General features: G+C 47.5%; 1 protein-coding gene across 4 annotated transcripts in view; it reads left to right on the forward strand.

The window, feature by feature from the left end:
- Nucleotides 1–27,653, forward strand: part of TMEM178B (transmembrane protein 178B) — a 415,633-nt gene that overhangs the window by 125,019 nt on the left and 262,961 nt on the right. For all 4 annotated transcript variants that reach the window (XM_044946966.2, XM_044946967.2, XM_025291671.3 and 1 more), the window contains exon 2: nt 9,422–9,535. In XM_044946966.2, coding sequence (XP_044802901.1) covers nt 9,422–9,535 — 114 coding nt within the window. The remainder of the gene's footprint in view (nt 1–9,421; nt 9,536–27,653) is intronic.

Below are 27,653 nucleotides of genomic sequence, written 5' to 3' on the forward strand. Positions count from 1 at the left end.
CGCTCTTGCCATTGGCATCAAGGGAGGAAGAGTGGCAGGCAAGACATGGATGATGTCCCCCCTGCCCGCTCTTCCTCGTCAGTGGATGTAAAGTTCCTCCACATACAAGGCTCTGTGGCTGCAAAATAATCCTTGTTCCTCATAAACCTCCCGCCAGGGCGTGGAATCATTTCAGCTGCGGTGTCTGAACCCGCTGTGCTGACGCCTGGCCCCGCCTGTTCTCCTTCTGGCTGATTGGCTGCAGAGAAGGCCTTCATCTCTCTCAAACTCTCCCTTCCTTCAGTCACGTGAGAATACTACTGAATATGGGCTGAGAACAATCAGAGAGGTAAAATCTGCCTCTCAAGGTTGTTGTGACCATGACGTGGGGGTAAAGTGAGTGTCCAAAGCCCTCACTGTCTGGAAGGCATTGAATATATTTAGTTTTTTTAAAGAAGGAGCTCTGGGATGAAGGAAGCCTGTGGACTCTCAGCAGTGGTCCAGTAGTCCAGTGGGATGCTGGAATGTCAAGGAGAGCATTTCAGAGTTTCAATTTCAGTTCAGTTCAGTCACTCAGTCGTGTCCAACTCTTTGTGACCCCATGAACTGCAGCACGCCAGGCCTCCCTGTCCATCACCAACTCCCAGAGACTACTCAAACTCATGTCCATTACGTTGGTGATGCCATCCAACCATCTCATCCTCTGTCGTCCCCTTATCCTCCTGCCTTCAATCTTTCCCAGCATCAGGGTCTTTTCCAATGACTCATCTCTTTGCATCACGTGGCCAAAATATTGGAGTTTCGGCTTCAGCATCAGTCCTTCCAATGAATTTTCAGGACTGATTTCCTTATAGGATGGACTGATTGGATCTCCTTACAGTCCAAGGGACTCTCAAGAGTCTTCTCCAACACCACAGTTCAAAAGCTTCAATTCTTTGGTGCTCAGCTTTCTTTATAGTCCAACTCTCACATCCATACATGGCTACTGGAAAAACCATAGCTTTGACTAGATGGACTTTTGTTGGCAAATTAATGTCTCTGCTTTTTAATATGCTAATTAAGTTGGTCATAGCTTTTCTTCCAAGGAGCAAGCATCTTTTAATTTCATGGCTGCAGTCACCATCTGCAGTGATTTTGGAGCCCTCCAAAATGAAGTCTGTCACTGTTTCCATTGTTTCCCTATTTGTCATGAAGTGATGGGACCAGATGCCATGATCTTAGTTTTCTGAATGTTGGGTTTTAAGCCAGTTTTTTCACTCTTCTCTTTCAGTTTTATCAATAGTCTCTTTAGTTCTTCTTCCCTTTCTGCGATAAGGGTGGTATCATTTGCATATCTGAGGTTACTGATATTTCTCCTGGGAATCTTGATTCCAGCTTGTGCTTCTTCCAGCCCAGTGTTTCTCATGATGTACTCTGCATAGAAGTTAAAGAAACAGGGTGACAATATACAGCCTTGATGTACTCCTTTCCCTATTTGGAACCAGTCTGTTGTTCCATATCCACTTCTAACTGTTGCTTCTTGACCTGCATACAGATTTCTTAGGAGACAGCTCAGGTGGTCTGATATTCCCATCTCTTGAAGAATTTTCCACAATTTGTTGTGATCCACAGTCAAAGGCTTTGGCATAGTTAATAAAGCAGAAGTAGATGTTTTTCTGGAACTTTATTGCTTTTTCCATGATCCAGCAGATGTTGGCAATTTGATCTCTGGTTCCTCTGGCTTTGCTAAATCCAGCTCGAACATCTGGAAGTTCACGGTTCACATACTGCTGAAGTCTGGCTTGGGGAATTTTGAGCATTACTTTGCTGGCATGTGAGATGAGTGCAGTTGTGCAGTAGTTTGAACATTCTTTGGCATTGCCTTTCTTTGGGATTGGATTTCTTTGGGATTGGGATTCAGAGTTTGGGTCCCCCTAAAGCAGAGCTTGAGTCAAGGACTTTAGGGGGAGTTCCCAGGAAGGGAGGAAGGAGGGGAAGCCAATGGAGGGCGCAGCACTGAACTGGTTCCTGCTGTGAGTCTCAGTGTGGATCCCGGGGCCTCCCTCAGGGTAACTGTGCCAAGGGCACCTCGTGGTTGTCCTCCAGGGGGCTGGGCGCTTGCTCTCTGGCTCTCACATCCTTGGTTGAGGGTCTCTTATGAGTATTGACTCCCCTGCACCCTGTGGGCTGCCCAGGAGGGCTGAGTGGACCGTGAGCTGTGAGGAGGCGGAAAGCTGGCTGCAGACTTGGTGTGGGTGCTGTTGGTGTGTCTAGGAGTCCAAGTGGGCTGAGAACAATGAATCTAGTCCTGCCCACAGAGACCCCAGACCAACTTCAGGGCCTCATGCACACACCTGAGCGGGCATTCACCCCTGCCTGATGCTGCTTTGCTGGTGGCTCCCAGGTATGCCTACAGGGAGGAGGCCAGCATGGACTTGAAGCCAACTACTTACTTCATCATGTAGACCATTCAATCAAAGAACAGACCCTGGTGTCTATTCCTCATTTATCCATAGATGTAGTGAGGGCTTTGTGTCAACCCTTGCCTGGTCCTGGGGGTAGAAATGCAAACAAAAGACCTGCGTTCTGATTCTGAGGAGTTCAACGGTTGAGTAGTAGAAACTGCTCTTTAAATAAAAAAAGGATTTGGAGGTCAAAGGAGTCTGGGGAAGCCTGCATGCCACAACTGTCCCTTCTCAGGAATCACGGTTTAAGTGAAAAACTCTTATTAAAGTACTGCAGTAAGTAAAGCTTTTATAGATTGTTAATCCCAAGTTTTCCTAAACATCAATGTGTTTGACCATCTCACACCCAGCCTGCATCACTCCACTTTTAAAGTGGGGGCTGGAGAGGGGGTTCCCATGCTCTGGTTCTTTCTCAGGCCCACCCTGGTCAGCGCCAGATATGGTTGTGAAGTTGTGGGTTTCTCTTCACAGCACGTCCCCCTGCCCCCGTGAGCTGGGATCCTGTGCCTTTCTCAGCCTCTCTTCTCTAGGGGTGCCCTGCTGCTGAGGGTCCCTCTCGTCTAGTGAAAGTTGCCTAGTCGTGTCCGACTCTTTGTGACCCCATGGACTATACAGTCCATGGAATTCTCCATGCTGGAATACTGAAATATGGTAGTCTTTCCCGTTCTCTAGGGGATCTTCCCAACCCAGGGATTGAACCCAGCTCACCCATATTGCAGGTGGATTATTTACCAGCTGAGCCACAATTGAAGCCCAAGAACACTGGAGTGGGTAGCCTATCCCTTCTCCAGTGGATCTTCCCAACCCAGGAATCAAACTGGTGTCTCCTGCTTTGCAGGTGGATTCTTTTCCAGTACAGCTATGAGGGAAGCTCTCTAGTTTAAAGGAAAGGGATTTCAGGATCTCATCCATACCTAGGGATGATCCCATTTGGACTGACTTAGAAAGTGAAAGAAAGTGAAGTCGCTCAGTCGTGTCTGACTCTCTGCATCGTGTCTGACTCTCTGCATCGTGTCTGACCCATAGACTGTAGTCTACCAGGCTTCTCCGTCCATGGAATTTTCCAGGCAGGAGTACTGGAGTGGGTTGCCATTACCTTCTCCAGGGGATCTTCCTGACCCAGAAATTGAACTCGGGTCTCCCGCATTGTAGGCAGATGCTTTACCCTCTGAGCCACGAGGGAAGCAGAGTTTTAAAAATAGGGGCCTACGAAAAATAGTGTCTGACCCAAAGGAATGACTCTCTAATGCATGAACATAAGTTCTGTGGCACCCGTTTATGGGAGGTGATTCTAGATGGCATGGGGCTGAGTCCTAGCCCTGCCTCTTGAGTTTCCCTGCCTTAGAAGGTTTCCACTTACCATGCATAACTCTGGAGAAGTAGATTCCTGGAAACCACACCTTGCTGATAGTAGACGCATGTGAAAGGAACCTCGCCTGTGGTTTCCTTGTAGGGTGGGATCAGAATCCGGAGTTCATCATGTGGGCCATCTCTTCCGCTCCCCTCCAGTCTGTTTCCTCATATGCCCAGCACATGTCAGGGTTCTGAGCTACAAGTCTCCTAGGGTTATAGCACATGAAATTTCTCTCTCTTCCTCTCCCCACCCCCATACCCCACCCCCTGCCTCTGTGTGTATGTAATGTGATGCAAACATTGCTGGTATTATTTCTGGTTTCCTGTGGTCTTTCCCCCTTAGAGTAAGTAGTATTAAGCAGTGATTCATCATGACTGTGAGATTGGCCAGAGAGTTTGGTTTTTTCCATAAAATGTTAAGAAAAAGCCCCAGTGAACTTCTTAGCCAACCCAATAGTATTTATTGAGCACTTGCTGTGTGCAGGGACCACATCAGGACTTGACGTGAATTACCAGACTCATGCCTTGGGTCTTAAAGCATTTGAAATGGAGAGAAAAGATGAGAACTATGTTCCCCTATTTCTTGTTCCTGGGTCTCCCTTTGCCACCGAGGACTTTGAGAGGTGGAAGGGAAGTGGGGAGGCGCTCTCGTTGGACTAGGGGAAGCTGGAGTGATGATGTAGAAGGGGAGAGGGCTGGATGCTTGCATTTGTCCCTTGAGTCCAGTTGAGTCCAGTTCCGTCTTTACCTGCTCGGAGGCTGGCGTGCCCTTTGACTTCTAGGTGGGTTCAGCTCTGGGGAGACTTAGCAGGAGGTGTGGGTGGGAGGAGTGAGAGATTGGGCATTTATATCCTGCCCCTCACACAGGTGGGCTGTACCCCCTCCTGGAGCCTGCATCACCTCCCTCCCAGGGCCCTCTTCTCCAGATCCCCATGATGGTCCCTGCTCTGCCTTGCCCAGCCTTGGGGTTGCCCCACCTCCTTGTGTTGCCAGCCCCAGGGCCCTGCCCCAGCCTTGGCCGGTCCCTGTACACCCTATGCTCAGCTTTGTAAACTGACTGCTTTGGAAACCCTCCTCAGTTACCTGTTTGGGTATCCTGTCTCCCTGGGACTCTGATGGTGGCTCAGATGGTAAAGAATCTGCCTGCAATGCAGGAGACCCTGATTCAATCCCTGGGTCAGGAAGATCCTCCTGGAGAAGGGAATGGCCACCCACTCCAATATTCTTGCCTAGAGAATTCCATGGATTGAGGAACCTGGTGGGCTACATGGGGTCGCAAAGAGTCAAACACGACCGAGCAACTAACACTTTGGGACTCTGACACGCAGATTGGAGGGTCCTCGGCTCAGAAGGCAGGGCATGGCTGAAGGTATCAAGTCCCAAGTTGCCCACAGGAGGCACCCCCCAACCACGATGCCTCACGGACGAGTTTTTTGGCCCCTCAGCTGAGGCTGCAGGAGGGGGAAGCTCCCCTCTCTGGGCTAGAATGCAGGAGTTGGGGAAGGTCACAGGCTTCTCTGTTACCTTCCACCGTCCTTCGCAGGAAAACCTGTTTGTGTTGGGAAGCCCACATTCTGGGCACATGAATTTGGTGCCCAGATGGCGCTTGTATTGACAAAAGCCCAGCACACTGACAGGACCTGCAGACACATGGGTAAATATTTTGCCTTTCTTCTTAGGCAATATTTGAGTCTTTCAAATTTAATTGCTGTCAAAGGCAGGATGCTTGCATCCCTGAGGCAAAGCAAATAGTGAGGGCCTCCAGCGGGGCTGTTGGGAAGTTCTCCAGCCAGGCTCCCTGGCCGGCTGCCCACTGCGCCCGTCCGTCAGCGTCTTTCTCTTGTTGAGTGTCAGGTGGGCAGGCTGGGGCCGAGGGAGGAAGCCAGGAACCTGTGGCCACTTGTTGCGTACGTTTTGAGGCTGAGAGAACCTGGTCCTAGCCAGGAAATCAGGTGCTTCTCTCAGATGCGAGTGACAGGCACTCATCCAGCTGTTACCAGTGGGATTCCATCTTGTGTCTTCCAGGCTGGGCCCACGGAGTATTTTGTTCGATCTTGAAATTATGGAGTGTAGGGTGGCTCCTAGTTCTCATGCCATCTTTGTGCAAATTAGGTGAAGGCAGCCTCTCTGACTGAGACATCCCCTGCATACCCCACCATGGTGCAGGTCTTCGCAAGCAGAGCAGCGGCTGTACTTCAGCGCACAGGTACCCCCAGAGGCATCCTTGTGCAGTGCGCAACCTGCTCAACTGTGTATGCCCCACGTGGTTGCTCCTGATATTCGTGTAAAATGAATATTTTCCCTTTCTTCCTAATATCTCTCTCGCTCTTTCTTTTCTCTTTTTTCTACCCTGAAACCATTGACCTAGTTGTCTGTTGGGTTACATTTACAAAGTGTGGTAAGAGGCTATTCTGTGTTCATATGTGATTGACAAGCCTCTCCTTACCTGGTCCAGACAGGAAAGAGGTATTTGCCAGAGGCTCCCAGAGTTCTGCAACAGTCACCTCCGTTTATTCACGACATTCTAATTTGCCTCCATTATTTTAATCCCTTGCATACAATAGAAGCAGTTGGATTCCTTACCCACTGAGATCTTATAAAGGGCGCCTTGTATTATTCATGGCTTTCTTCAAAGCATAGGTTCTTGGTGCTGTGTGCTGGGGGCCAGGGAGATAAAGATGAATGAATAAGACAAGTCCCTGCCCTCCAGAAACTAGTAATCCAGTGGAGGAGTGAGGCGTGTAAATAGATAAATCACAGCCCATTGGTGTGCTGGCTGCAGCAGGACTACCGGATCAGGGAGGGGGAGAGGAGCGGCCGTTGGATGCCTGCTGCTGGGTGCTGTCCTAGACGTGAGCGGGGCTTCCCTGAGGAGCTGGACGCATGTACCTGGTGAAAGAAAGGTGGGGAGGAGAGGAGGGACAGAGTTGTGAGCAGATCCACCCTCCATGGGGCAGGGTGGGAGGGCACCTGACTGGAGCCTAGGGTGTGTCCTGGTTGGGGCTAAGTTGGGGCTGGGACTTTCTGCCAGGAGTGTGGGGTTTATCCCCTGCGTGAGAGACTGCATTTTCTTTCTATGGTACAGTATGGAGGGTGGCCTGACAGGAGAGATACTCCAATAAGGCGATCCTGGGTTCTGATCCTGGCCCTGCTCCTACCTGGGGCAAGTCACTTAATCTTCTTGAGCCTCCATTTTCTTTTTTGTAAAATAGGGGTGAGGCGTATAATAGCACCTACTTAAGTGGGTTATAGAAGGATTAGTAAGGCATTGTTCATAATAGAGTGTGCCACCAGTGGGACACACACGTATGTAAGTGTAAGTAAGTGTTAATTGCTCAGTCGTGTCTGACTCTTGGCGACCCCATGGACTGTAGCCCACCGGACTCCTCTTTCCATGGGATTCTCCAGGCAAGAATACTGGAGTGGATATCCACTTCCTTCTGCAGGGGATCTTCCTGACCTAGGGATGATAACACATATAGAAACCACAAATGGGTTATGGGGATGTGGCTACTTCAGCCCTTTGGGAGGCTGGACAAGGCCCAGCAGCCCACCCGGTGCCTCGCACACATCTTTTCTATGTGCTCCAGGACATAGTTGGAAACCACTGGTCTACTAGGCACTTGGCAGGTCTCTCCTATCTCGTAAGTCCTCAGTCATTGTGGCTGTTTGTTGAGATCGGTCATTGTGTTCTCACGGCTATGATGGAGGGAGTGGGGACAGAGGGCAGGCAGGCTGGATTCCAGGGACATTTCTGACATAAAACTGTCGGAATTTGGTGACCAGTTGGATGCCAGGGAGGAGGGGCACCACTAGAGCCCCGGAAAGCCTTGGGGATGGCCGTGGGCTTTGTGATATAGACTGGATGGGAACTGATGCTGTCCATGGGAATTGTTATGGAAATGAAGTGTGAATGTGGGTTCTGGAAGCAGAGACTGTCAGGAAGACTGTTTTTTCTAGAAGTGTAGCAGGTGAGGGAAGAAGGAAGACAGAGGTGGGGGGATGTTGTGGGAGGGATGGTGGGCCCATGAGAGACTTCAGGATGTTTGTGGGCTAAGAGGACAGAGGCAGAGGAGCTGAGAAATTAAAAAAAAAAAAAAAAAAAAAAAGAGTACCTAACGCTTTCCTCAAAACTTTGCCTCTGGACAGCGTCTGTCCCATCGCAGGAGTGTCTGCCAGTAACTAGTAGTGGGCGGTCGTCCAGACGTGATTTACAATAAGGCGCTGTCTAAATTATTGCACTCCACCTATTGCCAGGTTCCCTGCTGACAGTGAGCCAGGGGTCAGACAATTCAATCAGATGCCACTACTTATAAATTGAAAATCAGTGGGGTGCAAAATGGATTACCATAAAAATCCATTCAGGTGCAAAACCAAAATTTAAAACCCCTAACCTTTAAAAATCACTCCTTTCCTGATTCTTCATGATGCCCTGACACTTGAGTTTTAATAACCCCCGGATAAGTAAGTGCCAATAGAAGAGCCTGCAGGAGACCAAGATCTCTTGCTTGCCTTTTGAATTTGGCCAACCTGGCGGATTTATAAACTCACTCATTGGCAATTCTATTAGATTCTCGAAGGCGGCAGTTTTCAAACTCAAGTGTGCAACAGAATTACCTGGAGGGTCTAGTAAAATTCATAGTGCAGGCTCTAGCTCGGGGGTTTTGATTCAGCAGGTGTGGGGCTAGGCCTGGGAAATGGCATTTCTAGCAGCTTCCCAGGGAATGCTGATGCTATGGTCTCAGGGCTACCATTTGAGAACCTCTGGCTCTGAGATACAGAACTATTTTCATGATCTGACTAGCAAAGCTTGCATTGATTGATAACAGCGTCTCAGAAAAGGTCCTAATTGGACCAGGCAATTGAGTGTGTCATGGGGCTTCGATTTTGTCCGAGAAATCTGAGAGGAGACTGGTTCAGGGAGGTGCAGATGGAACGGAGTGCTTTATGTTTAGAGGGGAGGCTGGTGGGGGCCATGGGATAGAGAAGAGGGAAGAGGCCCCTCTAGCTCACCTTTCCACCAGACAGCATGTGCCACGTGATTAAGGCCTGGTGATTAAGGCCACGTGATTAAGCGCCTGCTCGCTGCTGGTCCATGGGTGCAGACTGTAAATGTTTTTTAGATACCAAACATCCTCCCTTGATGTATAAGTTGATTTTTCTTAAGGTTAAACACATGGGTACTGCTTTCTTAACAAGCTTCCATCAGCGTCAACTTGGACTCTTCCTGTCTCTGAATGATGCTGGAGATATGTGTGCGTGTGCGCAGTTGTGTCTGGTTATTTGTGACCCCATGAACTGTAGCCCACCAGACTTCTCTGTCCATAGGATTTCCCAGGCAAGAATACTGGAGTGGGTTGCCGTTTCCTTCTCCAGGGCATTTTCCCAACCCAGGGATCGAACCCCAGTCTCTTTCAAATCCTGCACTGGCAGGTGGGTTCTTTACCACTAGCGCCATCTAAATTGATGGTGTTTGATTTTGTTCTTTTGGAGCTGAGGTTACTACCTTGTATTTACAAAATGTTGGTGTCACCAGGCCCAATATGAAACAAGTCTCTCTCCCCAGGATAGAAGAGCAGATCCTGGAAAGTGCCCCAGACATGGTTGCTGCCTCATTAACCTTTGGCCTCCTGTCTCTTTTCCAGGAGAAATTGAGCGGTGCACGTACATCAAATACCACTACTCCTCAGCCACCATCCCCAGGAACCTCACCTTCAACATCACGAAAACCATCCGCCAGGATGAGTGGCACGCTCTGCGTAAGTACACCTGAGTCTCTTTCCTTGGCTGTGACCTTTGGAGGGCATGGATGTTGGATGCCCATCAGCAGTTTGGACAGATGGACCTCTGTCAGAGACCTGTGGACAGTCTCAGAACATGGTGGCGATCCTTAAAGTCTCAATATCTGTGGGTCTGAACTGCCCCAGTTGGTTTTGATTGTATTGCAGTTTTGAGGAGTTTCCTTCTACAATTGACACAAAAAAATGATTAGCAGCTAGACAATGATCCGTGGTCTTGCTTTGTTACCCTGGTAGGCGTTTCAGATTTCACCTACCTGACTGAACCAACTCCTGGGATTCAAGTCCAGCTTGTCTCCAAGTTGCTCAGGGCATTATTGTGGCAACCTGCTAATCCCTCGTGTCATCCTCTGTGTGGGTTAAGACCTGCTGGTGGTTGCAGGCAGTATCGCACTGGAAATTTGCAACTGGGCGGGGCCCCTGAGTGGGAGGGCCTGGTCCTCCACTGACAAATTTATCTCCGGAGAATGAAAGGTTTTGGGACCTGGGTTCTCCTGTGATGGCTCAGCGAAGATCAGAATATGTGCCTTCATTGGTTAGGGAAGATTTTGGTCAGGGATTCTCAGAGATTTAAATTATTAATATGATAAGATGATGACTTAATGAGCAAACAGAGTTGGTTGACTATTTTTACCTTTCTGCTCCACGGGGATCCACCTGCTTGTCTGTGTAAGGATAACTCTGCTTTGTCGCAGGCGCAGTTCATGTGAACACATTCTTCCTGCTAGTAAGCTCCACGCCACCTCTGGTGAGCTTGTCATTTCTTCCCGATTCCAGCTTTTCCACATAATGTCACAAGGTTGAGTTTCAGTTTTCATGTATACATGAAGGAGGCTCTTTATTGAAAACAAGGATCCTGTCGTGGGTAAGCTTTGATGAAGGCCAAAACCATCTTTCTTCTCTTGATTGTTGCCTAGTTATCTTTGGCATGCATGGAGCCCACTGGGTCTGTTCCACTTTTTGGTTTGGTTTTAATCAAATCACCATATGTTGATGGGCGGGGTGAGAAACAAGAAAAATTAAACAACAGAGCAATGATCCATTGGTTTCAGGAAAAATATTGTGACTAGGTGTCTGGATGAGTATTACCTAGAGCCACTGGCCCCAAATGGTGTAGGGGCAGGTGTGAGTAGATGGGAAGGCATTAACCAAATGGTTCCTCCTACAAGCTTTATCATTGGTGGATACACAAACCAGACCCTGAGGACAGAGAGCGAATGTCCAACAGGCACCCTCGTGTACTAGATGTTGAGCTAAGCTTCCCACATACTTAACTTTAATGTGAGATTTGCCTTAGGGACACTAGTAAGGGTTATTAATTTCCTTTTTGGAGGTAGACATACCAGAAGCCAAGTATATAAATCCTTGACCATGACTGCTTATTTGTCACATTGCATTGGTCTAGGATAGTCACTTAATAGACACCTACAATGCATGTTCAAGATACGTGACAAGCTTGGTTGAATAACCACTTAAATATAACTGGAGGGGGAGTCGTCATTGAATTGAAGAAGTTGTTGGTATTGCAGCTTCCATTCAGTTCCACTCAATTCAGTCCCAGTTACCAAGTTTTTCTGTGTACTAGGGCACATGGTGGACACCCAGGCCACAGAGAACTCTTTCAAAGAGCTCGCGTCTGGAGGTGGAGGAGGGCGGGGAGGAGTGGAGAGAGACATTCTCAAAGCAAATAATTATAAGGCAATGTGCTAATTACAATATAGTGTAATTGCTTCAAGCAATTAAGATAGCTTGTGAAAGTTTTTCAGCAAGAAGGAGAGTTATTCTAGTGTAAATAGCACAGATGCACTTCATGGGAGACCTGGTAGAGCTTTTTTGGCTGTGCACACAGCAGAGAATCTGGAATTCAGATGGACGACCCATGGCGACATCACTGAAAGTATGTTACATGGTGTTAGCAAAGATAGAGAAGAGGCTGATGCTCAGCTTTATGGACCTTCTCTGAGCCCTGTGTCTTCGGGGTTCTTGTTCTAAAACTGTAGTGCCCTTAGCTTCTGCAGAATCCAGCCTGAGCCTCTGCTGTGGTGAATGGGGGTGCGAACAGATCTATTTTTAACTGATAAAAGCCGTCTCAGCGACTGATGCATGCGGAATTTTGGGCACCCCATGTTGGGTGGAGTTGAGGCTCCCCTTTGGTGTGGGATTCATCTGCCTGTTTCACAAAGCAGCCTGATGGGCTGTGAAGCCAGCAGAGAGCGTCTGCTGTTCTCGACATCCACGGCAGCTATTTTTATCAGAGGGCAGGTGAGCATCAGTCGTATCTGAAGCTGCTGCTAAGTGTAATTGGAAATGTTGACACAATGGGGAACCATAGACAGAAAGAAAAAAGAAAGAGTGCGTTGTGCTCAGTCGTGTCTGACTCTGCAACCCCATGCACTGTAGCCAGCGAGGCTCCTCTATCTATGGAGTTTTCAGGAGTGGGTTACCATTTGCTTCTCCAGAGGATCTTCATAACCCAGGGATCAAACCCAGGTTTCCTGTATTGCAGGCAGGCTCCTGCATGGCGGGCAGGTTCTTTACCAACTGAGCCACCAGGGAAGCCCATGGGGAAGCATAGTAAATGTCAATTTTAGTTTTCAAAGGTCAGGTATTGATGACATTAGATAGGAAGTGGGCGTATAAGCCCCCTTTGAAATAGAGTAGAAATGGTCAAAGATTAGCAAACACCTATGATGGAGCTTTAGAAATTAAAAAAAGAAAATCAGACTCTGATTTCTTTACTTATTTGAGAATCCTGTATTCTTTAAGATTGTTAGTTGGATCAAATAAATTCATTTAATGCTAGGTTGGTTATTGTTTTATAATTTCACCATAATATCTTATATTCAATAATTTTTCTCAGTAAATGATTTTCTGTTAAAGCAAAAAATTTGATTTTTTTTTTCTGCTGAAACAATTCTGGGAAAATATTTCAGACTTTGATGAAGCTTAGGTTATATTGATTACATACATTTTCATCAAGAATTTGCATGTAAGCCTGGATGGGAGGGGAGTTTGGAGGAGGATGGATGCATGTATATGTATGGCTGAGTCCCTTCACTGTTCATCTGAAGCTATCACAGTATTATTAATCAGCTGTACCCCAATAGTGAATAAAAAGTTTAAATTTAAACAAAAGAATTTGCATGTGATCATCAAACACTCTTATGAAAAAAATTTTTTTCAAGTAAGAAAAGCACCATTTGGTTTAAAACTATGCTGTGATTTTTGAACAGTTAATTCCACCAATGAGAGGCTTAACTGTTTGGCTGAGAGCTCATTCACCTTATGGTCCCGTGACTAGCAGGTGAAAGAATAAAATTAATCTGTAGGTTGCTAGGTTTACAAATCCAAGTGTAAGGAGATAATAACCATCACTCTGGGGAGTAAAGGTCAGAGTCGGACCTGTGTGTGTGTGTGTGTGTGTGTGTGTGTGTGTGTGTGTGTGCGCGCGCGCGTAGGGTAGTCTCTGCAATGGAGGTTTGAATGCTGAGTTTTCTGAGTGATTTGGTGACAAGGTTCTGAATTTGTCTTAGATGGTAATTGCTGATGAAGAGTTGGATGTGCCCGTTTCTCCTTCCTACCTCGGCAAGAGCTCCCCCAGAGAAGGTAGAACGCTGTCAGTAGGGACTGTGCCCTCAACCCGCCCAGACCGGACTGTCTGCTGGGAGCAGTCCACCGTATCTTCCTGCCTGTCTGCCACCCTGAGTGGCGTTGGTCCAGCCTCGGTGGGCTCCGAGGGGGCACTGTACTCCTGCCGGATCTTCTGCCACCTCCAGGGCTGGAGCAGGATGGGCACGTGTGGCCAGGCCGGCCAGGAAGGGGGGCCGGTGGCTGCAGGAGATGAGTGGCAGGGCAAGATTGGCAGTGGTCAGGGGACGCAGGCTGGCGGTAGAGTGGCATCTTAAACAGCGGCGCTTCCTCCTCTTGCCAGAATGCATCCCTACGGGCTTCTCGTGCTCTGAAGCTCAGGCTCGGGTTGCGTGCTGGTTTAGAGGATTCTGTGTCTCTGTGCCACCTCCAGGAGCCCCTGAGGCCATCCCCAGTGGCTATGCCTTTGCTTTCTCTGTCACTGGTGTCCCTTTGGAATGCCCCCCACGGAGGTGAGGGCCTGGACATAGCCAGAAGCAGGGCAAGGATGGGTGGGTGGTAAAGGGAGGTCTGGGGGGGCCTCTGATAGGACCTGGGGAAGCCAAGGGGGCGCTGAGAAAGCTGGGTCTGGGGAGGGGGTGGTGCTGAGATGTGGGTACTTCTGCAAGGAGAAGCTGCCGTGGAGTGGAGCTGTGCTTGGGGCAACGCCAGTGACCCCAGGGTCAGGGGCGGTGGCAAGGGGCCCTGTGGGGGGCCTGCCTGAGGGCTGCAGAGCAGGTACCGCTGGAGGGTGTGGGGAAGACAGTCCTTTATCCCCTTGGTCTCCCACTCTGCTCATCAGGGGCTCCCCCGGGGGTTCGAGCTCCGAGACTCTGGAGCTCTGTGCCTGTGAGCTCAGATCCTCTCAATTTGGCTTGGCGTTTTTTAAGATGGAGGTTTCAGCTCACAGTTGATTGCCACTGGCAGTGGGAAATCAGGGAGCTGGGGCTCCACGTTCCTGCAATCAGATCCTCTCCATTATCTTTCAAGAGGCTGAGAGCCGAAAAAGCGTGAGTTTTTTTTTTTTTTTTAAAGCTTCCTTCTATCAAGACTATCAAGGAAGTTCAGCTAATTAAATTGGATGGTCACACAGCACATTTCCAGCTGGCCAGGGAGCGAGGGAAGGAGAGAGGATCTCTGCCCCCGACATTCCCCCCACCCCCTGCTGTCCTCCTGAGGGCTCACCCCGCCCTCCCATCTCCCAGGGACACAAACACACACTCACATGGTAGCCTTGCAAAGTCGAATCAGAAGCAATATGTATGTAGTTCAAGAGGGAGGGGAAGAGGAGGGGAAAGGTATTGGGGGAGGGATGACAGAGATGAAGGCTTTGCGGGGGAGCAAAGACATTTCAGCAAACATGATGCAAAGGAGGAGAAATGAAATTCAAAAGTGTCTTGTCTCATGCATGCCCCTTGGATGATACACTTAGATCCCTGACCCCGAGGCCCCTGGCTGTTTACGCTGGGGGCCTGTAGTTTTTCGTTTACTCTGGTGGGGGACCAGCCCCTTCCAGGCTGTGTACCGTGGGAAGCTCAGGCTGTCTGCTGCTCTGCTGTGGATCTCAGTGCCTCACTCTCCTCTTACTCGGCTTGGTCAAGCCCTACCTGGTTCCTCCTCCAGCCTCTTCCACAGTCTCTTCCACACTCTCCCCTCTTTCCAGAATTAACCCCTTCTGCCCCTGAACTCTCCCTGGTGCTAAGACTCCCTCCAGCCACCCCCAGGTACCGCCCACCTGTTGGGTCCCAAGCTGCTCCTTGCCTCTCCCCGTTGGCGTTGGCCTTCTGCCCTTGGACTTGTGTGGACTCCTTGCCTGATGATGCTTGCTTTTTCCTTTCCCAATGGACTGGCCTGGTCATTCCGGACCGGCCTGCTCATCTGCCCTCTGAAAGCGAAAGTTGCTCAGTTGTGTCTGACTCTTTGCAACCCCATGGACTATACAGTCCATGGAATTCCCCAGGCCAGAATACTGGAGTGGGTATCCTTTTCCTTTTCCAGGGAATCTTCCCAACCCAGGGATCGAACCTAGGTCTCCCAGATTGCAAGCCCTCTGAATTTTACTCCTATTCAGACCTCTGGACAGCCCAGGAGTTGCCGAGGTTTCTGGTTCATCATTCCCCAGCCATCTCTGGTCATGACAAGATGAATGTGTAGACACAAGAGCTTGGGATGATGATAACAGTAATTATAACAATAATAACTGCCTCTTTGTTCATACCAGCTGCAATGCTCCTTGGAGGGTGGCTCAAGAGTTTCCTCCTAGGAACCCAGTCCACGTTGTGCTGACTTCTTTGTCGACGGACTAACCAAGCCAGGGAGGAAGGGGCTGAGTAGAGGTCCCCTCTTGGCCTCGGAAGAATCTGAGACTCAGAATCCAGGTCCAAGCTCCAGCAGACTCCCTCCAGCTGTTTTCCCTTTCTGTTTTTGGCTGATGTTACGTAAAACGTCCTAATGAGGTAAACATCCCAGACATGGGAAACTTACATCTCCTGCAGTGTCAGCCATTTCCCTTCTCCTGCATCTGTGCCCAGCCAGTGTGAGTTCTCAGCGTGGGCAATCTGCTGTGAGCTGCCTCCTGCTTGCATGCCTGGCATCCATGGGGGTCATCTCTGGCCAGATGCCCTCCCTGGAATTCTGGAAGCTTGGTAGCAGAGGAACCCAGCCAACAGAGCATCCCCATAGGTCGCTTGGTGTTCTGAAATCTTGGCCTTTTGTAATCCATCACACATCTCTCTGTCCCCCATTCCCCCAGCGTTGCAGGGAACATTGTCAACCTTTCAGGATACCCACAGCCTGCAGCCCAGAGGCTGCCCTATGCCTGTCCTCCCAGAGCTCCCGTGGCATTTTTGCAACAGGCTAGGCAGAGAAACGCACAGTCCTTCATGTGATACCACACCTACATCTGCTCTGGCAGCTGTAACTCCAGGCCAGGACTCCTTTCCTTCACAGCTTTCCCTGCCTGTCAAAACCTCCCCTTCCTCTGTCCCACTCCCTCAAGCTCCTGCTAGACAGCGGGTTTACTAAGTGGGTGAACTTGTTTGAGTTAAGGTGTTAATGCCTTCTTGGGTTACCTGTCCTGATGGCGTTGTTGTTTTCAGGAGACCTCACCCAAGTGACTATGAAGTGTTAAAGGTCGTGTGGAGACACTCTAAAATCATGACACAAGTGTAGCTGTTGATCCCACCTACTTAGATGATGGCCTGACTAGGGACCAGTGGTGGAAATGGAGTGGACAAGAGGGAGAGTTTATTTTTGAGGTGGCCTTAGGAGTAAGATTTCCCTGGTGGCTCAGTGGTAAAGAATCCACCTGTCAATACAAGAGACGCTGATTCAATCTGTGGGTTGGGAAGATCCCCTGGAGAAGGGAATGGCAACCCACTCCAGTATTCTTGCCTGGAGAACTCCATGGACAGAGGAGCCTGAAGGGGTCGCAAAAGAGTCAGACATGGCTGAGCGACTGGCACTTTAACTTTTGCCTTACAAGTAAGGCTTCCCTGGTGGCTCAGTGGTAAAGAATCCGCCTGCCAACGCAAGAGACGAGGGTTTGATCCCTGAGTTATGAGATCCCCTGGAGAAGGAAATGGTAATCTTCTTCAGTATTCTTGCCTGGGAAATCACATAGACAGAGGATTCTGAGGGGCTACAGTCCATGGGGTCGCAAAGAGTCGGATACAACCAAGCGATAAACAGCAACAACTAGGAGTAGGGAACAGAGGAGGCCTGGAGTAAGGGGGGCGGTGTAGAGTAGACTACAACCTTTTCTGTTAAGGATAGCCACGTACTGAAACAAACCTGAGAACCGCTGTGCTGATGTAATTGCAGCCCTCAGGCCACAATTCATCTGAATGTGCAGGTCTGATTTTGTGCTGGGAATTAGTTGGGAGTCTGGCCTAGAGGCATTCTCTCAGCTTCTGCAGATTGGAAGGTGTTTCCTTCTGGCCGAGCATCCTGATCCAGACGCCACAAAGGAGCCCTGGGTGCAACCCCACTGGCCTTCCTCATCCATTTGTTCTTCTGCTCATTCATTATTCATAGAGTGCCTGTTCTGTAGGAAGCCCCGTGTCGGGTACTGGACGGGATATTAAAAGGTATCCTGCTTTCCAAATTGGATGATATACTTCCAGGTATCAACTAGGCCAGGGATCAAACTGCTTGTTGCTTTACATTTATTGATTACCCAAGGAGCGCAGGCTAATGCAACTGGCACACACACACATCGTGGGTCCTGACCTCCACACTTAAGTGGGCAAGAACTCATTGCAGGGGAAATAAAAGCAAAGCATAAGACAAAACTGCCATATCTCAGAGGCTTGGCCTGTTTTTCCTAGGCTGGGGAAAAGTGGGGATGGTTTAGCATCTGCTGCTGCTTGGCCTTCGGGGGGAGCTGTCCCAGCTCTAGGTGCTAAAAAGGAAGCTTAATATGGCAGGTGACTCATCTTTCCAATAGTTAAGACAATGGAGCTCTCTGTCCACAGGAGCTGCAGCAGTGAGGGGGAGAAGCAGGACCAGGAGCTGATGTTCCAGCAGGCAGGGACAGCTCAGAGACAGGCAATCCAGGTTGGATGAGACAAGGATGTCTGGGCCGCAGACACTTGTCATCAAGACAGTGGGTGAGCAGGTACAAAGAGTTAAGTGCTACTTTGAGGATTTTAAGACTACCTGATCCAATAGGGAAGAAGCTTGGCCAGCAGAAGGCAGGCACCCGTTCTCAAGAAATCTGGAGCATTAGGGGATTAGAATAAGAAATAGAGAAAAGTGACGAGAAGAGAAGCCAGTTTTAAGGTCAAAGGTACCATACCTTGATGGAGAAGGAAATGTTTCTGCCTGGGAAATCCCATGGACAGAGGAGCCGGCAGGCTACGGTTCATGGGGTCGCAGAGTCGGACATGATGTAGTGACTGAACAACAACAACTACGCTTGAACACGATAGGAGACCACTTTAGTTGGAGCAGCCATCTCAGCCTGTGATCAGGATTGGTCCTGGGATTTGGGGATGAGGCTGCTTCTGAAGATGGTAGGGCTATGGAGAGGGTAGGCTAGAGGCATCTGGGAACCAATGTCACTTAACGAAAAAGTAATCAGGTTCTCCCTGGTGTGGTAAAGGTCTCCTCAGAGTCTAGAGCAATGCTGCTCAATTGTGGTTCATGGACCGGAAAGCATCAGCAGCATCTGGGAACTTGTTAGAAATGCAGATTCTTGGGCCTGAACCCAAACCTACCGAGTCTAAATCTTTATGAGCGGGGCCCAGGAATCCGTGACTCTTAACACATTCACGTTTGAGAACTCTTGGTCTGGAGGGTGTTGTGGGGGCTGCAGTGGTCAGTGAAGGCTCCTGGGAGGAAAGAGTGTGGGTGGGCTTTGGATGAGAGCTGGGAGAGGGAATGCTGCGTTTTGTACCTCCCACGCGGAACCAGGACTTTAAGTTACTTGCATGCTTGTGTTGTCTGTTTCTATTTGGTTATAGCTTTGGTAATTTAACATTTTCCATATCTCTTTCTGTTAATTATGGGCTTCCTTGGTGGCTCAGATGGTAAAGTGTCTGCCTGCAGTGCGGGAGACCCAGGTTCGATCCCTGGGTCGGGAAGATCCCCCTGAGAAGGAAATGGCAATCCACTCCAGTACTCTTGCCTAGAATATTCCATGGACGGTGGAGCCTGGTAGGCTACAGTCCACTGGGTCGCAAAAAGTCGAACATGACTTCACTTTCTTTTCTTTCCTGTTACAAAATGGCATGGGAGACGTGAGGTGTATTTTCTTTTTTCCCCCCTATTATGGGGCATCCTCCTGTTATCTAGCTTGAAATCTCTATCATGTATCTGCAGTGTTCTCCTTTCATAAACAGACTTCAAGCTTCACTGAAGACAAGGGACATTGCATTGAGCTCCAGCTCTGTTGCTCTCAAGGTATACGACCCTGGGCAAACTATGTGAATGTTTTAAGCCCAGTACAGTCATTAGTAAACCGGTGGTGGTAATACTATCTTGAGAGTTATTATAAAATTTAAGTTAAATAAGATGGTTCATGTGAAACCAGTAAAGGCTGATACCAAGCAGTGTTGCTGTTGTTTCAGTTGCTAAGCTATATTCGACTCTTTTGAGACCCCATGGACTCTAGCCCACCAGGCTCCTCTGTCCATGGGATTTCCCAGGCCAGAATACTGGAGTGGGTTGCCCTGGATCTTCTCGACCCGGGGATCAAACCCACGTCTCCTGCATTGGCAGGTGGATTCTTTACCACTGAGCCACCAGGGAAGCCCTACCAAGCAGCGTTAGGTGCTATTGTTACTAGAACACAGAGCTGTGCCTGGCACTGAGTTCCCCATAGGAAATGGGGGAAAGGCTCTGAAATGGTACTTTGTGGACTCAAGGGCTTTTCTCTTCAACTGTATGTAGCCTGTGTGGGTCAGTGTGCCTCGTATATGGCTGTATATGTTGGTGGGTCTGCTTAGGGTTTGCCGTCTGCACAGGTGTGTGTGTGTGTGTAAGTGATAGGAGCTGGCATCTGGTGTTTCCAATGTGGGAGTAGGAAGTGGTTGAGTATATTATGTGCTGAGTGGCAACCATGTGGCATATTGTGAAAGAAGTTTAAGAGCAGAGAATCCTCAGTGTTTGGGATCCTCAGTGGGATAGCACAGAAAAAGTAGTCTCTAATTTGTCAGTTGTGTCCAATAGGGATGCAGTTTAGACAATAACAGGAGCCTCTAAAAGAAGATTTACATGCTAAGTGTCTAAAAAGTAACATCTTCAGAGCTTTGAAGATAAATATACTGTGAGTACATTTGTGTTGAAATTGTCAAGGGGAATATGAAAATGATTCTCGCTTAACTATTGCAGCCTAGCCCTGCCTTCCAGGAAGGCTGCAGTTTCCAGTATGTGCTCTGATCAGAGCCTCTCTTATTCCTGAGGTGAAAAGACACTTCCCCAAAGAGGATGCAGCGAGTGTGTTGGAAGTAGAGGCAAGAGAGTGTCCGGGAAGAGAATAGGTGATGCTGGAGACAATATTCCTGTCCTGGGGGAAAGTGAACTCCTTTTCGTCTCTCTCTTTTTTTGTAGTACAACATACATTTATTAAAAATTTAATAGCAAATTCTTAGTCACCTATTAAGAGTCTTGCTTATGATAGGTTCTCAGAAACGATCTCTTTTTATATTTCGCTGTTATATTGACGTTTTCTACATGTTTTAAATATAAGAACCAATTAAAGAATGGTGGTCTGGATGCATCATTGCATGTACTCCCAAAACAAAGACAAAAATTGCGGTAAAAGTTCATATTAAAAAGACTTAGGGCCTCATATTCTTAGGGAGCCCCCAAACATGCAAAATTAAATTTTATTTTCTCCTGTGAAGAAAAAAATAAGATTTAAAAAGGTACTGAAATAGCCTCAGGGAACTCCTTATTTTCAACTCAGTGCCCACGGTGGGCCAGGGGTGGTGCTGGCTGTGGTTGGTCATGACTTCTGCCATTCCTTGTTACCAGCTGAGGAGGACTAAGAATTGCAGGAAGATTGGTTAACCTTGGAGATTAGCTGGTGACTTGCCAGTTGAAAGAGAGGAGGCTGCAGCACTGCTCAGCCCACGTCCCTTTGGGAGGAAGAACTAGAACCCGGGTCTTTGTGAATGCAAGATTCACGCTCTTTCCTTGCTCCAAGGGTCCCTTCCTATGTCTTACAAGATAAGCTGACTCACTTTCTCTTTTCCCTTCTCTGCCTGTTTTCCCAAATAAGCTTTACTCCCCCTGCCCCGCCATTATCCCAAAGAACAACTCTAATTCATCCTCCAGCCCCACACCCCCACCATCAGCTACTTCCCCTCCATCTCATTATCCAAAGTGAATGAGGCTCCTCACCCCCTGAGCAACCAGGCTCCCCAGCCCCTCCACCCAAGAGTTCTGGTATTCAAAAGGAACCAAAGAAAGCTATTTATTTTCCACTTCTCTGTTTTTCTTTTTCATTTAATTACTGGTATCACAACAGGATTTTTTTTTCTGTTGCTTTTCATTGCAAATGTATAGTGTTTCATCTACATTATGAGTTAAATAGGCTTTTGTGGGCCAGCCTAGAAACCCAATCATCATTTATAACAGATATGACTTCTCTGGAAATGGGTTCTGAATTCCAAATAACTGACTTACAAATGAGGTTTTAGAATGGAGCTCATTTCAGAGCTGGAGACTGTATCTTCTACTTTCTAGGCAGTTTACCTCTGTATGGTCTTGCTGTCTCCCCTCTTTTTACATCTCTTGTTCTTAGGCTGGATTCCCCCAAATTAGGTACCCTCAATGGGGTGAGAGCTCAGACTGTTCTGTCCCTTGTTCTCAGCCCATAACCAGCTACTGATACATTTAATTAATGTTAATTCATACTCCATAATATGTCCTATGTAGGCTTGGCTGAAACCAACCATGAGACACTGAGCATCCTTGGTGCTAGGGATCGTTCAGTCTCATGACCCCCCAGCCCCCAACTCAGTTCATGCTGGTAAAATGAGGCTATTTATGTAACGTTTCCTGGAGGCTCTTTGCTTGGGTACCTGGCACCAAATTGGAAATGAGCAGTCTGAGTGGTGTGTGTGTGTGTGTCCTCCTGAGACTGAGAAGCTGCTAAACATGGGCGTGGAGATGACACCACGTGGGACCCACATAGTGTTCATATTCCTCACACCACCACATCCCACTGACTCACTCATGAGGCCTCTAGATGCTGCACAGTTGCCAGGGAAACCAGGAAAAGGAACTGTAGGAAAGCCATCTCCTCCCTAAGCTCCTGGGCGTGCCCCCTTGAGGGTGGAGGAGGGGAGAAGGAAGAGAGTTCTTCCTGGCTGTGATAGGTGGTTGGGCAGTGCTGACGCCGAGCCAGCATGCCCTCCTTCCCCAGGTTGGCTTTCTCCGTGCATCGTCGTCGTCGTCGTCGTTGTGCGTCGTCGTCGTCGTCGTGCGTCGTCGTCGTCGTCGTGTGTCCCCTGAGCTTTACGTTCTGCTGTTCCCTCTCTCCCATTCACAGCGCCATCAGCTCCTGCCCCAAAGCAATCTTTTCATTTCCTAGAAGTCAAGATGACTTCTCTATTTCATAGAGTAGGGACCTCTGGCTTGTGGTTAAGGTTTGAAATCCAGCTGCTGTTTAGTTTGGCAGAACTAGCAGAAATGTGCCATTAAAAGAATGATTAACTCAACTCCATCTTCTCTTTCAATTGAAGGAAAGGGGCTGGGATCTAAGTGCTTACAACTCCCCATCAGAGCTTTGCGGCTCTGGTTAATGAAGATCCATCTTTGGTCATCCTTGGAATGACCTAAGTACCTTCATGCTGGGTTGAGGGCCTGTGGTGTGCACAACATCTGAACCAGGCAGTGAGAGAGGGGTCTTTGGGGGGCCCACAGTCTCCCAGAGGACACAGGGCAGCGATTTCAGCTTGAGACAGCAGGGGCTGGCACTACAGGACATGGACAAACCAAATGCTATTAGCAGTGTCCATAGGAGGAAAAGACCATCTCAGCCCAGGATAAAGGGGCAGGAATAGTGGCATTGAAATGGGCTTAAAATAGTTGACTTGTTAAGTTTATTGAGTTCCTACCATTTACTGGAAACTATTGTAAGTACCAGATGAAAGAGCCAGCAATTCCTGCCCTCATGGAGTTGCATTCTCGTGGGATCATAACTACCACTTATTGGTGAAGCTTAACTTGGGTCAATGGCTATATTCAGTTCAGTTCAGTCACCCAATTGTGTCCGACTCTTTGTGACCCCATGAATCGCAGCACGCCCAGCCTCCCTGTCCATCACCAACTCCCGGAGTTCACTCAGACTCACATCCATCAAGTCAGTGATGCCATCCAGCCATCTCATCCTCTGTTGTCCCCTTCTTCTCCTGCCCCCAATCCCTCCCAGCATCAGATACATTACATCCCCAATATGCCTCATTTCACTTAAACCTCAATTGTCTTATGAGGGGCATGTTGTTATTGTTATTGTTATTGTTATTGCAGCTTTCAGTTCAGTTCAGTCGCTCAGTGTGTCTGACTCTTTGCGACCCCATGAATCGCAGCACGCCAGGCCTCCCTGTCCATCACAAACTCCTGGAGTTCACTCAGACTCACATCCATCGAGTCAGTGATGCCATCCAGCCATCTCATCCTCTGTCGTCCCCTTCTCCTCCTGCCCCCAATCCCTCCCAGCATCAGAGTCTTTTCCAATGAGTCAACTCTTCACATGAGGTGGCCAAAGTACTGGAGTTTCAGCTTCAGCATCATTCCCTCCAAAGAAATCCCAGGGCTGATCTCCTTCAGAATGGGCTGGTTGGATGTCCTTGCAGTCCAAGGGACTCTCAAGAGTCTTCTCCAACACCACAGTTCAAAAGCATCAATTCTTCGGTGCTCAGCCTTCTTCACAGTCCAACTCTCACATCCATACATGACCACAGGAAAAATCATAGCCTTGACTAGACAGACCTTTGTTAGCAAAGTAATGTCTCTGCTTTTCAATATGCTTTCTAGGTTGGTCATAACTTTCCTTCCAAGGAGTAAGCGTCTTTTAATTTCACGGCTGCAATCACCATCTGCAGTGATTTTGGAGCCCAAAAAAATAAAGCCTGACACTGTTTCCGCTGTTTCCCCATCTATTTCCCATGAAGTGATGGGACCGGATGCCATGATCTTTGTTTTCTGAATGTTGAGCTTTAAGCCACCTTTTTCACTCTCCACTTTCACTTTCATCAAGAGGCTTTTTGGTTCCTCTTCACTTTCTGCCATAAGGGTGGTGTCATCTGCATATCTGAGGTTATTGATATTTCTCCCAGCAATCTTGATTCCAGCTTCTGTTTCTTCCAGTCCAGAGTTTCTCATGATGTACTTTGCATATAAGTTAAATAAGCAGGGTGACAATATACAACCTTGACGTATTCCTTTTCCTATTTGGAACCAGTCTGTTGTTCCATGTCCAGTTCTAACTGTTGCTTCCTGACCTGCATACAGATTTCTCTACTGATGAGAAAACTGAGGCTTACAGAAGACAGGTAACTTGAGAGCCATGTGGCCTGAGTGTTATGACTTTATGATATCTTGAAAGTGTTAGTTGCTCAGTTGTGTCAGGCTCTTTGTGACCCCATGGACTGTAGCCCACCAGGTTCCTCTGTCCATGGAGTTCTCCAGGCAAGAATACTGGAGTGGGTTGCCATTCCCTTCTCCAGGGGATCTTCCCAACCCAGGGATCAAACGTGGCTCTTCTGCACCTCAGGCAAATTCTTTATTGTCTGAGCTACCAGGGAAGCCTTAGGAAATGCATCCACCAGCTCTGTCTGGAGGGGATGGAGGGGAGTGGAGTCTGGACTCTGAGGGGCCTTCTATAATATCCCAGGCCTGAGATCATAGTGATCTGGATTGGACTCTCAGCAGTGGATTATGTGAGACTTGAAGAAATAAGGAGATGTAGGTGGATGTGCTTGTGTAAGTGCTCTATGGAGGAGGGTTGAGATTCTGACATGTGTAGACAAAGTCTGAATGAGTGGGGCTCTAACTCACTCCCTATAGGGGCATGGCAACTGTCTTTATCTTGAGAACAACTTTATTAGCACTAACTGTGGACTCAGATGGAGAAGGCGATGGCACCCCACTCCAGTACTCTTGCCTGGAAAATCCCATGGATGGAGGAGCCTGGTAGGTTGCAGTCCATGGGGTCGCTAGAGTCAGACACGACTGAGCAACTTCACTTTCACTTTTCACTTTCATGCATTGGAGAAGGAAATGGCAACCCACTCCAGTGTTCTTGCCTGGAGAATCCCAGGGACAGGGGAGCCTGGTGGGCTGCTGTCTATGGGGTCGCACAGAGTTGGACACAACTGAAGTGACTTAGCAGCAGCAGCAGCAGCAGTGGACTCAGATTATGAAAAGTAAGCTTTGCTTGAAGTGGAGGGAAGAATTAACTATTTTTTGTTGAGCTTACATTTCTCTTTTCGTGTGCAGAAATAAGGTATATTCATTATGTCCAAAGATAATTCAACCTTGGCATGCAATAAATGCATGAATCATACATCTCTTTGGCCTTCAAGTCTCGAGGCTAACAACAGTTTTCATTCTGTCATTAAACAAGACCTATTTAATCATGGTCATTAATCTGTAAAAATTAGTTTTCATATGTATGTTATATTTAAATAAACTAAAATATACCAAGCTCACTGAAACTGTTCTTGCAGATAGAATTGTCAACCGTAACATAGTTGGCAAATACACCTATTACTCATGAACTCAGATTTAAGGGGATAGTTAGATTTTCATCTGTCTTTGGGTATTTAAACTGGATTCTCACCTAGGGATCATGAAGGGGGAAAAAAATCAATGAGGAGCTATTACTTACTCTCCGAAGAGGGGTTCTTCTGCCTTACCCGAGTGGAGCTGTGAATAATTCAACACATTCCTGGGCTCCTTTTTCCTTTCTTGAGGTTGAGCTTATTAAAATTGCATGGCCAAAGGACACTGGTGAGGAATTGACTGGCTCCCTCCATCTCAGCTGCCAGAAGCCCCAACATGGTCTCATAACAATCTCAGCTCAGTCTCTGGGGACACTGGGCTGCCATCAGCTGGGGATGACGCATGGGTGAATGAAGAAAGTGGGGGAGGAAGAGCCAGGCATCTCCTCCATGCCGTAGTTTTCGTCCATTCCCTTGGCAGCCATCCTGGTAGTGCATGGAAGTGGGATGCTATCTCCATGTTCACTATTGATTAACTTGGTCATCATTGTTGGCCGCCTCATTAAGTATTTAGAATTCTTTAGAGTTCACTGTGCTCTAGGTAAGTGATGAAGAGTCAGGGCACCCTTTTAGAAGCTTTCCAAGACTATCTAATTCATCTCCTCGAATGAGGAGAAATCTCTAGAGAAAGCATCTAAACTGAAGGATCAATTGATTACAGTCAGTGCTATGTTTGTTGGGGGGAAGGGGGAATCCGATGACACTAAAGAGTTTTTGAAAATGCTATGGTTCTTTTGGAGCATTTTTTTATGGGTCAATATATATAAGTTTCTTGAACCAGCTAGGATTCAACTTGGAGGCTGAAAATGGTGGGAACCCAATGAGACTTTTAAATCCTGTGGACCCAGGTCAGATTTATTTAAGCGTTGTCAGGGAGATTGAAACCGAATGTTAAATCTGATTAATCTTGCAAGGAGGGAGGGAGTCTGAGACAGATATCGCCATCAAGTGCTATTCTGGGCATCAAACATTTGCCCACCATCTGAATCCTTCTTTAAGTCTCTGGTTGTAATCCTTTCCTCTTACCACTCACCCCAACTCTGGTTCCTGTTCTTTCTCATTAGATTGATGTTTTCCTCTCCTCCTATCTTATGTCTTTTTTTCATCAGTTTATTTTGCTTCTCCTGATGCTCAAAATAAAACATGATTAAAAAAAAAAAACTTGATAGGAAAGTGTAAAACACCAGAAAAACATCAAATCATCTAAAATTCTACTACCAATAGGCAAGTTACCATTATGGCATATATCCTCTTGCATTTCTTTCCATAGTATAAATCATACTTTTCATATAATTTTTTATCCCAAGTTTTATTTATAATTGCATCATAAGCATTTCCCCTTGGCATCAAAATTCTTCTTAATCACAATTTTAATGGCATCATAATACTCAACCATATGGATATTCACAATTTGCTTAACCTTTTCCTTTAAAATTAAATGTTTATGTAGTTCTAGTTTTAGGCTATTATGATAATGTTGTAATGATAACACTTGTATGTAAATCTTTAACCATCTTTTTGATAATGTGTTGAGAATAAATTCCTGGAACAGGGATTATTGGCTCAAAAGATACATATTTTTTTTAGGTTCTTCATGAACAATGCCAAATATCCTTTCAGAAAACTTGGGCCAGTTTCATCTTATCTAAATTTACCTACACTGAAAATTCTTTTTTCACTCAAGCATATACTAATTTGATTGATGAGAAATAGTAACTCATTTTTGAAATTGTCATTATTATGAGACAGGTTTGAGCTGAAAGAAATGGTTATTAGCCATTGTGTTTCTCCCTTTTCAAGTTCTCTCTTCAATTGTCTTTACTTTTCTATTGCCTTACGTTTCCACCTCAAATGAATTAGCCCATCTTCAGGATATGTGTCACTTGACTCCTCCTCTAATCCTCCCATCAACTCCCCCTTAATCCTTTGCCGCCTCTAAAGATTTCTGCTTTCAGGGCTAAGAGGTTGACAGCTCCTGGATTACAGGTACCAAGCCCTAAGAGGTGTTCAGAAAATGAATCCCTGTAGTTACTTAAATGGGTTCAAGAGCACTTTGGATTTTGTGGTCTTGGAGTTGCCATGAGGAATGAGACCCTGTCTTGCTCGCACCTGCATGACCAGTGCCTAGAACAGAGCTGACGCACGAGGCAAGGCACTCGGTGCCAGTTTGTTGAGTGAAAGGGCAAAGCCTTTTCATGTTTCCAGCTTCTTCGCAG

The sequence above is a fragment of the Bubalus bubalis genome, chromosome 8, assembly GCF_019923935.1.
Source record: "Bubalus bubalis isolate 160015118507 breed Murrah chromosome 8, NDDB_SH_1, whole genome shotgun sequence".
Lineage (NCBI taxonomy): Eukaryota > Metazoa > Chordata > Mammalia > Artiodactyla > Bovidae > Bubalus > Bubalus bubalis.